This window comes from Nicotiana attenuata, chromosome 7 (assembly GCF_001879085.1).
Source record: "Nicotiana attenuata strain UT chromosome 7, NIATTr2, whole genome shotgun sequence".
Lineage (NCBI taxonomy): Eukaryota > Viridiplantae > Streptophyta > Magnoliopsida > Solanales > Solanaceae > Nicotiana > Nicotiana attenuata.
Genome location: NC_031995.1, coordinates 20,226,529 through 20,239,045, shown reverse-complemented (window position 1 = coordinate 20,239,045; position 12,517 = coordinate 20,226,529). Strand labels below are relative to the sequence as shown.

Genomic DNA, 12,517 nt, shown 5'->3' with positions numbered 1-12,517 from the left:
GAATAAGGAATTGAGAAAAAAATAACTTCAACTAAACATGTAAAGACAATTAGCAAGTAAGAGATAAGACAAGTGTTAACGATGTCAAGTAAAGCATGTGAAGGTAGACTAATGATGGTGAATATAACATTTTATGGCAACTCAATTAAAGACATGGAAAGAATCTTCATGGCTAAACCGGTCAATTACCACATTTAGCCCGTGTACACACTCGTCACCTTGCATACACGACTTTCACCTATCACAAATAACACAAAACAACACCAATCCTAAGGGGTAATTCTCCCACACAAAGTTAGGCAAGACACTTACCTTAAAACATGCTAACTCAATCCACTAGTAAGCCTTTCCTGCGATTATCCAACTCCGAACGACTCGAATCTAACCAAACAACTTCATACCATAAATACAAACTATAGGAAGCTATTCCGAACAATAAAGTTGCAATCCTTAAAGAGAAACAAAAAGTCAACTCAAAAGTCAACCCCGGACTCGCATCTTGAAACCCGACCAAACTAATAAAATCCAAACACACATTCGATAACGAGTCCAACCATACAAGAATTACTGAAATCCTCAAATCGTCTTTCAAATCCCCAAAATTTGGTCAAAGAAGTTTCACAATTTTTTCCTAAATTTTCCGACTCAAATCACAAATTGAATGACAAAAACGGCGATGGATTCATGTATAATAGCCAAAATCGAGTTAGAATCACTTACCCCGACGATTTCCTTGAAAATCCCTCGAAATATCGCCACCAATCGAGCTCTCTAGGTCAAAAGATGAAAAATAAATAAACCTTCATCTCTAGCCTTTTCTGCCCAGCGATATCTGCTTCTACGGTCAAATTGTCGCACCTCCGACCCCGCACCTGCGGAATAATCCATCACAGGTGCAGTTCCCATTAAGACCAGGCAAGTTCGCTTTTGCGGAGAATAACATGCACCTGCGCGTCCGCTCTTGCGGAATATGGGCACACCTGCGCACCCGCGCCTGCGGAGGGTCTCCACTTCTGCGACCCCAGGCCTGCATAGCCCTTTCCGCTTTAGCGATGCTTCTCTCGCACCAGCGAGTCTGCACCTGCAGCCATCCCCATCGTAGGTGCGATGACACGAGAACAACAGTCCCTCAGCAAACAACGAAGTCCAAACTTAGCACGATTTCCAATCCCATTCACACCCGGGGGCCCCTGGACCCCGTCTGAATATACCAATAAGTTCCAAAACACATAACGGACCTACTCGAGGCCAAAAATCACGTCAAACAACATCGATTATACGAATTGGAACCCCATTCAAACCTATTAAAACCATTAACATCCGACTTCCAAAACTAACGTCGAATCGTACCAAAATAACTCTGATTGACCTCAAATTTTGCACACAAGTCATAAATGACATGACGGACTTGTTCTAACTTCTGGAATCAGAATCAGAATCCGACACCAATATCAATAAAGTCAACTCTCGGTCAAACTTCTCAACCTTTCAAACCTTCAACTTTCTAACTTTCGCCAATTCAAGCCAAAATGACCTACGGACCTCTAAATTAATATCTGAACACGCTCTTAAGTCCAAAATCACCATATAGAGCTATTGGAATTATCAAAACTCCATTCCGGAGTCGTCTATACAAAATTCAAACTACGGTCAACTCTTTCAACTTAAATTTCCAACTTTGGGACTAGTGACCCATTTCGCTCCGAAACTCACCCGAACCAAAACCAAACACCCCCGGCAAAGTCACATAACCACAATATGACATAGAGGAGGCAATAAATGGGGGAATGGGGCTAAAATACTCAAAATGACTGGCCGAGTCATTACATCAGCATATATTTGTGCTTAGGGAAGGCTATCTTTATTATGGTCAACAACTTTGTATTCCACAAGGAAGTTTGCATGAATTTATATCCATGAGTCCCATGAGGGAGGGTTCGCTGGACACTTTGGGCAACCAAAGACTCTACACCTAGTTCAATAAAACTTCTATTGGCCTAAGAGATTCGGGATGTCAATAAGCCGGTTGAAAGATGTGAAACTTGTATAAAGACAAAAATGCAGAAATGCAATTCGCATCTTTACCCTCCTCTGCTAATTCCTAATCAACCTTGGGAAGACATTAGCATGGACTTTGGGTTAGTCCTTCCAAGGACTCAAAGGGGTAAGGATTTCATCTTCATTATTGTTGATAGATTTTCAAAGATGACTCGCTCTATTCCTTTGCGATAAGACCTCGGATACAACAAATATTGATGATCTCTTCTTTGATAATATTGTGAAATTGCACGGAATACCCAAAACCATTATTTCAAATAGGGATTCGAGGTTCCTAGGTCATTTCTGAAGGACTTTATGAGCTAAACTTGGTACTAAGCTAACACCGAGCACTTCTCATTATCCCCAAACTGATGGGCAAATTGAAGTTAATTTAGGTGCTTTGCTTCATTGATTAATGAAGAAGAATCTCAAAGAGTTGGAATCATCACTTCCTACTATTGAGTTTGCTTTCAACAAGTCAACCAACCGCACTAAGGAAAAGAGTCCATTCAAAGTCATCTATGGTAAGAAACCTCTTAGACCACTTGATCTTTCTCCTCTTTTAGTTATGCATTCTTTTAGTGGAGATGCTTCTGATCAACTGAAGAATGTAAGATGAAAAGAACCTTGATCATCTTACATTCTTCACTTGATCATCTTATATTCTCCTCTTTTAGTTATGCATTCTTTTAGCGGAGTGCTTTTGTTTTTCTCTCTTCTTGGTACTTGATAGGTACAAAACCTTGAAGTTACCTTTCCACTACCTTCATTCATGTTTATTTGATTCAGACATTATATTTTATTTCAGACTTTTATTTTTCACTCATTAGAGCTCATGTATTCAGTGACACTAGTTTTGGGGTTGTATGTTGCTTCAATATTTCTACTTTAGTTTTGACTTTATTGTCTATGTTATGATTATATTTAAGAATTATTGAAGTTATTTCCACTTTGTTGAGTATTTAGTAGTAGTAGTCATGGTTCGCCTAGCCCGCGTATTAGGTGCTATCACAATCTTTGGTGGGATTTTTGGATCATTACATACTTTATTCATTTTATTCTCCAACCCTTAAATCCTTCCCTCTATTCTGGTTGAAACCATGAAGGATCTGATATAAAAAGGATGTTGGGAAATCAAAACTTTTCCTAACTTTAATTAGTGAATTTTCAATTAAGAACAACACTCTAACAATAGAATGAGTTCTACAAGTTAGAACATTAATACACCTAATAACGAAGGTATTTCAGAGAATCTTATCCTCAAAATCTGTCAGAGAAAATTCTACCAAATCAATTGTCAGCCTTCCCTTCTTCCTAATGCAAATATAACACGAAATAACCACCTAAACAACAGGGTAACTACTAAAAATACATACACATAATAATTAATAAATAAAGCAGTTATATTTAGGCCATATTTTCACCTTCTTCTACTACTAGTATGGTGTTGCCCAATAGTTGTTTAGAGAAGTTACAAGAAGCAAAATAAAAGAAGCAACAAAATTCCACAATAACCAAATATCAGATAAGTCAAGCTGTTAAGCTTGAACTTTTACTCTATAAGTCCAAAGTGATAGATATTTGATAAACACTTGCTGAAATATAGTATCAAAATATAATGACTGTTTTCCCACATAGTTAAAAAAAAAACACGAAAGTTCAACCTCTATGATAAATATTCACATCTCATGAATCCCATAAGCATGTCAAATCTCTTCCATTTTCTCTCCATAAACTCCGCCTAAGTTTCATCTCAGCTTTCGATTTTGCCGAGCAAACGTGTTTGTTCTTTTGTTCAGAAGTTATTAGTCCTAGCAGGAGCCAATAATGTCAGATTAATAAAAGAACTAATGAAGCTCAAATATCTGTCTTTTTTCTTTTCTAAACAATACATAGAAGAAGAATGGTATTAGATGGTCAAAAATGCAGCTTTTTGTTCTTAAAATATGTATTCCTTTATTTTTTCTCAAAAACACCAACCAAAAAAATGTATTCCTTACTTTTGAATAGAGGATTGAAACAAAATGAGATGACTTCAGGTATTTTCCAGTGAAATATATGTCAAAGAGATGGACAAAATTATATTAACTCTATGATTCACAAAGCATCCTAAGATGATTAAAAACAACTTCACATGAAACTTATTTTTCTAAAGAAAGTAGTTGACATGAAAAAACAAGATAATATATGTATATCATAGAGAAGCAAAAATGCAAGAGTGTCCTGCAATGTACTTCAACTTCCATGTATTAAAAAATTACATGGCATCCCTTACTCAATTACATACGATTCAACTTCTTTTACCAACAAAAAGCTCTTCTTCCAGATAAGAATCAGAGATAGATTATAACAAAGTGTATAGTGAGGAACAAAATCTGTAAATCAAAACCAAGAAGGATTAACTTTCTAAATTTCGAAGAATTGATAAAAGATTTATATTGGTACCAGTAATACGTTTTTCTTTGTTCTTTATTCAGGACAGGGACTTTGAAGTGGTTGAATTAATCATCTGCTGATTTATCTCTTTCTTTAAATTTGACTAATAGTTAGGTGGTGTGCAATGCAAATCAGTTTTATACATATGTTAACTTCTACCAAGTTATTAATACCTTTGAAGCAGATTTAACTTATAAATCTTACTTTTAGGCAAAAGCTAGAATCTAATAAAATACTGATTATTCTATAGGAATGAGGAAAATTGAAGTGATTAACAAATACATGACAGATATATAATCGGCAAAGGATTAATCACTTGTCAATAAAAAGATGCTTGATGCAAGGTGCAATGACTACTTTCAACATTAGGCTTGTATTCCTATATCTATTAGCATGTTTTGTCTCTCAGAATGAGTTTAAAATCGCTCTAGTGTACTTCTCTGGCAAGTGAAAACCAACAGCCAATTAAGATAATTTAATATGTTACATGACAAGTTAACTCTAGTACTCAAAGATAAAGAGAACCTAGAGAAGGCAAACATTTTTAGAAGTTCCTTTAAGATTCTAATCTATATCATCTTCCAAGTAGTAGTTATGATATAATTTAGCCCCAGGGAAATGACAGTAGAAGCCATTGATACTCCTCAAGACAATAGAGATAAAAATTAATCACAGAAACTTAAAAATAGAGAAGAATACATATATATATATATATATATATATATATATATATATATATATATATGCAATATATATATATATATATGCATAAGAAATTTATTTGAAACCATAATTCATTGAAGAATTTACTCAAACACATAGAGAAGAAAATACATTGGTAGTAATTTTATTCCTTCAAAAGCCACCAGTCACATCTAATTACCAAAATAATGGATCTATTAATTTTAGAGAACAAAAAAGGAAAAAATAAGAAAAGAAGTTACCCTTTTGAATTTGATTCTTTTCAATCATGCACAAAATTTAGCGCATGTCGATGTTGTTTAAGGGATTTCGACTTTTTCCATTCATCATCTCTCAATATTCATCTCGTTGCTACTAATTCTCAAATAAGATACCCCGATTTTGCTTATGGCTATTCTAAAAATTCTGTGGCTCAGAGAATCAAAATAAATGAAGAGAACTTAAAAGTCACATAAGAAATCTAAAATAAACAAATTAATAAAAACAGAGACCAAATCAGAACCCAACCTCAGTTAGAAGATTGCTAAGCAAGCCAAAATCCCAAAGATCTTATCTTTTTGCAGAAGAAGAAAAAGTAGAATAGAAAGCGGAACCACTAAACAAAATAAAGCTAAACGAGAAATTTTATAAGAAGGCTAAAGATAAGAGCACCGAGGAAAAACTTGGAGAAGAAGAACAACAAAGAGCTTGGTACTAAACAGAAGCAGAACAAAGATAAGAAATGCAGCGGAGATAGGATTAAGATGTAAGAAAATTGGAAGCGGTGCTTTTTACCTGGCAAATTAGTAGAAGCGTGTCAGAAGCACATGAAATGACAAAAGTACCCTCATGATGAAGCAGGCATGTTGACCATCAGGTCCCTGCTTATCCTCGCTTGTATATTAGTAGTAGATAGATTATAAACCTTAGTAACGACATATCTAATAGTATACTTATAGTATTAATTGTTAAAGAGAAGATTTTATTTTACTTTAATAGAGTAATCAGAACTCCATGTTGCAATTCGATATACATTCTAAGAAGTTGCACTTTTCCTTTATTTTTTTAATAACTAAAACAAATTTTTAATAAAATTTATACAGTTTTTATAGTTTGTATTCATTAATACAAGGTACACACAACATGCGTACCCAAAATCTAGTAGTAGTTATTAAATGGACAAGCACTTATATATAAGAATAGCAACGTTCAATAATATATACCAACATCTCTGATCATTAGGTTACCTTTTTGTTAATTGGATTAGGCTCACTTACTGTTATTCTCATTACATTTCAAGCATTTATTGCTTTCCCTTGCATATTTTTTTTAATATGCATGCCTACTTTAGCTTAGTCTATTTAGTTAAAAATCTCATCTTTTTCATACGCCAACAGCCGTCACACTTCCATAGTAGGACCTTCTATGAAGTGGTCCTAGGAATCCATAATCGAGGAGCAGAGTCCCCTTCATTTACTTTACTAAACTCCATGATGGGGACTACCCAATTAAATCTACACAATTATTAGCAAAAGATGGACCTGATTAATGAAAAGCCTCAACAGCCAAGGATAAATACAGAATTCAAGCCGTTAATTAGACTTGTATATTATATTGGTATAACGAAACAAAATAACCGTTAAAACATAAAGGTAGAAAAGCTTGTTTGATAGGAAAAAGAACATCTAATCAATATTTAATATTTGGATGATTAAACGAACTCTCAGAAATTGTGAGTTGTATAAAGTAACTTTATAATCGAAATAGCAACAAACATCAATAACTTATATTAAAGAAGTACTATAGAGGAGTCAAAACACTAGAGTGGGTCTGAATTTGATATTCTCGACTTACAGAAATGCGAGAGTAAACAGCACAGGACAGGTAATAGATAGAGTATTCCGAGTCTCATGATAAAATCAAACGGAAGATTGAAGATCCTTAAACGAGCCAGAGAACAAGAAGCAATGCTGCTATATCTCCTGGCTCAGGAAGCTCCTGGTGCCATATGTATAAACATTCAGTCAGCACGAATTTTGTACATTCGATATCAACTGAGTAGAAACTTGAGCACAGAGTTTATGCACTAACGTCCACAAGTAGAATATTTTTGCCATTGGCATCTTCCCGTCATTTACTTCCACAGCTTTCGCAAAGACATATTCTTCTCCGTCTCCTTCTTCATTACCTTGGCAACTGCCATCTCAAAATCTTCTTGCGTCACGTGTACCCTCCTCTCCCTTAGAGCAAACATTCCTGCTTCTGTACACACAGCCTGTAAACAGATCATAAGATGCATCAAAGGCATGGCAAAATATAAGCAAGCGAAGCGTCAGATGGCACTCAGTCAAAGTAGAAGTCACACAAGTCTCTCACATGCTAGATCACAAGTTCAACCGCTAAACTAAGCATGCTCTCAAGCAATCAAAGTGCACATTAAAAGGATATATCAGATATCAATTAAAGCCAAAAAGACATGCAACCGCTGCACACCTTAAGTTCTGCCCCAGAAGCGCCATTCATCTTCTCAGCAATTTTCTTCAAGTCAATCCCTCGCATCAAGTTCATCTTCCTGGAATGAATCTTCAATATGTCGAAACGGGACTGCAGAATAATGAGAACATAATTGATTAAGATGAATCATCAGAGGGTTATAGAAATAACGATAGAAGGCATGCAGCTCTGCGAGGAAGCAGAGAGGTAGATATTGCCGCATCCTTTCAATTATGTTTAAACACCTCTTGTACTATACTCCCTTCCGTCCTTTTTGTCTGTCGTTTAAGGTTTTGGGTAAAGCCACAGATAAAAAAGACCGGCAGGAGTAATGAAAAAACAAGAAAAGTAAGCAATCACAAGGGAAGACCTGAGATCCATGAACCTAGTAACAGTATATGAAACCAATGCATACTCATGTTAACATCTTACTGTCTTGCAAGCTATGAGGAACCGTACCTCTTCATTGGGATTTGGAAATTCGATCTTCCTATCAATCCTTCCTGGTCTCAGGAGTGCTTGATCCAGAATATCTATACGGTTTGTAGCCATCAAAACCTGAAGCCAGGACCCTTCTTTTTCAGCTTAACAATCTCAAAATAATACACTTGTAAACTAGGCAACATACAAGTGATCCAGATTGACAAAACTTGCCTTAATTTTGTTTGATGCCTCAAATCCATCGAGCTGATTAAGAAGCTCCAACATTGTCCTCTGCACTTCACTATCACCGTTGCCACTTCCTGATTCCATTCTAGCAGATCCGATACTGTCTATTTCATCCATAAAAATGATAGAAGGAGCATGTTCCCTGAAATACATTCAAGACCAGGCTTTTCTAAAGCTAACTGTATAATAAGAGAGTGAAATGCTACTCAGGGATCAAAAAAGAAAGCTGGTGCCTCGTCAGAAAGACTTGGTTCGTAGAGTAGAGGCGAAAATGAAGCACTGAGGTCCATAGACCCAAAACAGAAAAAGCAAAAATTGTTCAAATAATTTTACCTACTTCTCCAGAATAGGACTGTCCAGCAGGTTTTTGGGAAGTTTTATAAAGTTAGCAGTTTTTATGGTATTACAAGCTTCATGCCCCAACTTTATAGCAACAAGATAGTTTCAGGTATTAGATATCCATGAATTCTTATTCATGGAGCACAAATGGCCTAGGGTGTCTGTGAACTTTTGTGGTTACAAAAACTGCTAGAGGAATTGAGATTGTCTGAAAACGGGAAACTTTCCTTATTTAGTGATAACAAGGCTGCAATTAGTATAGCTCATAATCCAATCCAGTATGATCGAGCAAAGCATGTTGAGATTGATTGACATTTCATCAAAGAAAAAGTTACAAGTGGCATCTTAAGTTCGTTCCATGTGTTATAAGAAAAGCAGCTAGATGATATGTTTACCGAAGGTCTCAACAAACGGACTTTTCAAACACTGGTTTGCAAGTTGGGCATGTGCGATATCTTTGCACCAACTTGAGAGAGGGTGTTGATTAATTAGAGGTTTCCTAGCTTAATTGTAGGAGTAGATTGATTCTAGAATATTTCCTTCACTATAATTAACTGTAATTGATTGTCTTTCCTTATTTAGTCTTAGGACTTATTGTATAAATACCTATTCTCATGGGATGTAAAAATACACACAGAAAAACTAGATGTCTTCTTCTTAAAATCTTCAAGCTGGCATACTTGTGCATTTCATCCATATCAATCACAAATAATGAAAGAATGAAAAAGCACATCTGCTAATAGGCACACCTAATGCATGAATATTCATGCTGCCTACTGCAAAAAACCCTCCCTTTTTCTCTGTCGCCCACAAAAATGAACAAATTGCAGTAGTATATCATAGGCTAACCCAATGTAAGGATCGAGTTTGACCTTAGCAGCTCAACATAGTGAGCTAGAAATGGCTGTCCAATGATTTGGATGTAATAAGATCAGAAAGATGCATGACAGAACTGATTATGTAATAAAAATTGTGGACATCAGAGATACATATGTGTTGAGTACTCAAGCTACAATGAAACTTAACCTGGCCATAACAAAGAGTTCTCGCACCATACGAGAACCTTCTCCAATATATTTCTGCACCAATTCAGAACCAGAGACCCGAATGAAGGTACAATCAGTATGATGTGCAACTGCCCTCGCCAACAATGTTTTTCCAGTACCTGGAGGCCCGTAAAGAAGCACTCCCTTCATTTTAAAAGGAGGAGATAGAATAAGCACACATAAATTTGTCCAACCACTGTTATGCTTAAAATACTGATGGAAGAAATGGAGAAAACATGGTAAATGGTGAATAACTGAATATACCTTAGGTTGAGCTATTCCAAGAGACTCAAACAGCTCAGGATGTTTAATGGGAAGCTCAATAACCTAATGCATAAAAGGCCAAAGTTCAAAAAGGTTACACAAATGTACAATGCATCAAAGACCAAGGTCTCAGGATAGATCATAAAACTAACTAAACGCAGTAACATAATGAAGGCAAAACCTCCTTAATCTCTTTAATTTGCTGGTCAAGGCCACCAATCATGTCATAAGTGGAATCAGGCACTTTCTCAACTTTCATTAGGTTGACCAAAGGATCCACTTTGCTGGGCAAAATTAGATGGAGAACATAGCTGTCATTGCGGAGGGCTACTCTGGTTAATGGAGTAATCTTTGTAATGTCAATATTCTTATCAATATCAACAACATATTTTCCTTCAGGATGAACCTGGCGCATAACACAAAGATAAGAAAATATGCATATGGAAATTAATTATAGATGTATATGAAAGAGGGATAAAGAAGTATGAAAACTATCAACATTTCAAGTTGAATAAGTATTGGTAAGTGGATCCACAGAAAACTATAGAAACACTGCATCCTAATCATTGTGCGACGTGCAAGGCTTTTTCCTGGAGTTCTGACTGATATAGAGTAGAAATTAACAAGCTTCAGTAATTCTTTTTGATAAGGAATTAACAAACTTCAGTAATCATTCACATTTTTATGTGAGGGAGAATATTCTGCACTATAGCCTAGTATCTTTGCTCCTCAACCCAGCTTCTAAAATTTACTTTCGTCATCCTTCATTTTTGCATTACAATCCAAACACAAATAGCAGTAACAAAATTACTTTGGGTTACCAAAAGGTAGAGCAGATTAATAAACTCAATGAAGCAAAATCATTTCTGCCCATACCCTATGAATAAGTAATAATAGTAAAAGGTTCTCATCATCACCCTCTTCTAGGAGGTCATGTAAAAGCTACTTGATAACATTTATTTAGATCAAAATTAGAAACAGACAGCGGATGAGAATCTTAAAATATAAGTTGTTTATATTCATCATATAGAACACACACATGGAATGGCACGCTATCATTGTTTCATAATTGTTTAAATTCTCTCCAAGGAGAGGTGGAAGGCAAACAAATATTGAATGACATGCTTTAAAGTTTAATAAAAAGGTAGAAACATCTTTTAAAGCTTTGTTATTCGTTCAAATACTATCATGAGGCGTTGAAAGAGGGCAAATACAAGCAGCAATAAGATAACTTTTATTCAACACAACTATTAAAGAATTGAATTTGTCACCATCAATGCTGGAGGGAAGAAATAGAAATGAAAATTATGATGGACAGTCAGAAACAATAAACCAAAGGAGGATCAACATTGAGATAGAAACCCAAACAACTCATGAAGTGGGAAATAAGATCATTAAGTCAAGGAATAAGTTCCTGAGCATAATAACATATCAACGTTAAAACTTAAGCTGAAATGACCATTTATTGCCCCAGTCAACTCAAAAAACAATTACAACCTTTCATCTGTGACGATGGTCTTCAAAAGCATAATATGCTTTTAACTTGCTGTATAATTTAGAGCCTCATCTTTCATTGCAATCACATAAGCACTTAAAAAGTTTTGATATAACCATGTTTGTGAAGTCATCCCACAAAATGCTCCAAAAATGCAAGCTGTGTAGATAACTTCTTTTTTTTTTTTTTTTTTTTTTGTCGGTGAAATATGCATACATATGTGTATCTGTGTGCGTGCACTAACTAAGAGAATATGCATTTCAAGTCAACTATTTCCATAAATTTTAGTGTGATCACAGAAAATTCCCTCATTCCCGCCACCTAGGAAGACCTTCAGGGGCAAAAACTATTCCTTTTAGCAGAAAAAGAATGCAAATCAATTCGACAAAAAAAGAGCTATTTCATTCATCTACAAAAACAAGCACTAAGCTAGCAAATCGCTAGCAAGCAAGTCAACCACGCACATGAAACATAAATGGTTGTTGCTACATGCATTAGTAACGTAAACATCACCGCGAACAGTGCGCCGCTAAATGAACCAACTGCAACATTTCCCAAGGAAAAACTCACAGAAGTGAACCAAAAGCACATGAACCGCAAATGATTGTGGATATGCATTAGGAAAATAAACATTGACAGGAATATTTCTAATAAACCAAATGAATCCTTTGCCAAGGGAAAGCTCACAGAAGCTTCTGTAATATGAAAGCATGTGTTTGACAGATTTTATATGGTAGGACAAACACTTCGAATTTCACAGATAACAAGAAGTTTTTCCTTTTCTTGGATAAGTAAGAAAATAACAAGGTTTAGATGCATTACTTACTTTAACTAAAACTTTTGACTTCCCCATCACTTTAACAACTTCACCAACATATGATCCAGGCTCCTGAAGCAATTGCAATTCTTCCTTAAGCATTCTCACTGGGCATACACATAAAAGAAAACACGTCTTATGAGCCAAACAGAACACTGTTCCATTCATAGACTGTAAAATTCCAAATTACAACTCAAACGACAGGCATCAAAAAATCATCACACAAGGTCGGGTACA

General features: G+C 35.5%; 1 protein-coding gene and 1 long non-coding RNA gene across 2 annotated transcripts in view; both read right to left on the bottom strand.

Moving 5' to 3' along the window:
* On the bottom strand, positions 3,527-5,928 carry LOC109228779. Its single transcript, XR_002068430.1, has 2 exons — positions 5,421-5,928; positions 3,527-3,851 (listed from the first exon to the last, which is right to left on the bottom strand). It is a non-coding gene; the product is annotated as an uncharacterized LOC109228779 (long non-coding RNA).
* LOC109228778 (26S protease regulatory subunit 8 homolog A-like) overlaps positions 6,888-12,517 on the bottom strand; it is a 6,275-nt gene continuing 645 nt past the window's right edge. Inside the window, exons 2-9 of the mRNA XM_019393982.1 lie at positions 12,290-12,387; positions 10,150-10,374; positions 9,969-10,031; positions 9,685-9,848; positions 8,305-8,461; positions 8,110-8,208; positions 7,651-7,761; positions 6,888-7,432 (exon numbers count right to left, since the gene is read on the bottom strand). Coding sequence (XP_019249527.1) covers positions 7,292-7,432; positions 7,651-7,761; positions 8,110-8,208; positions 8,305-8,461; positions 9,685-9,848; positions 9,969-10,031; positions 10,150-10,374; positions 12,290-12,387 — 1,058 coding nt within the window. The 3' untranslated portion in view covers positions 6,888-7,291. The remainder of the gene's footprint in view (positions 7,433-7,650; positions 7,762-8,109; positions 8,209-8,304; positions 8,462-9,684; positions 9,849-9,968; positions 10,032-10,149; positions 10,375-12,289; positions 12,388-12,517) is intronic.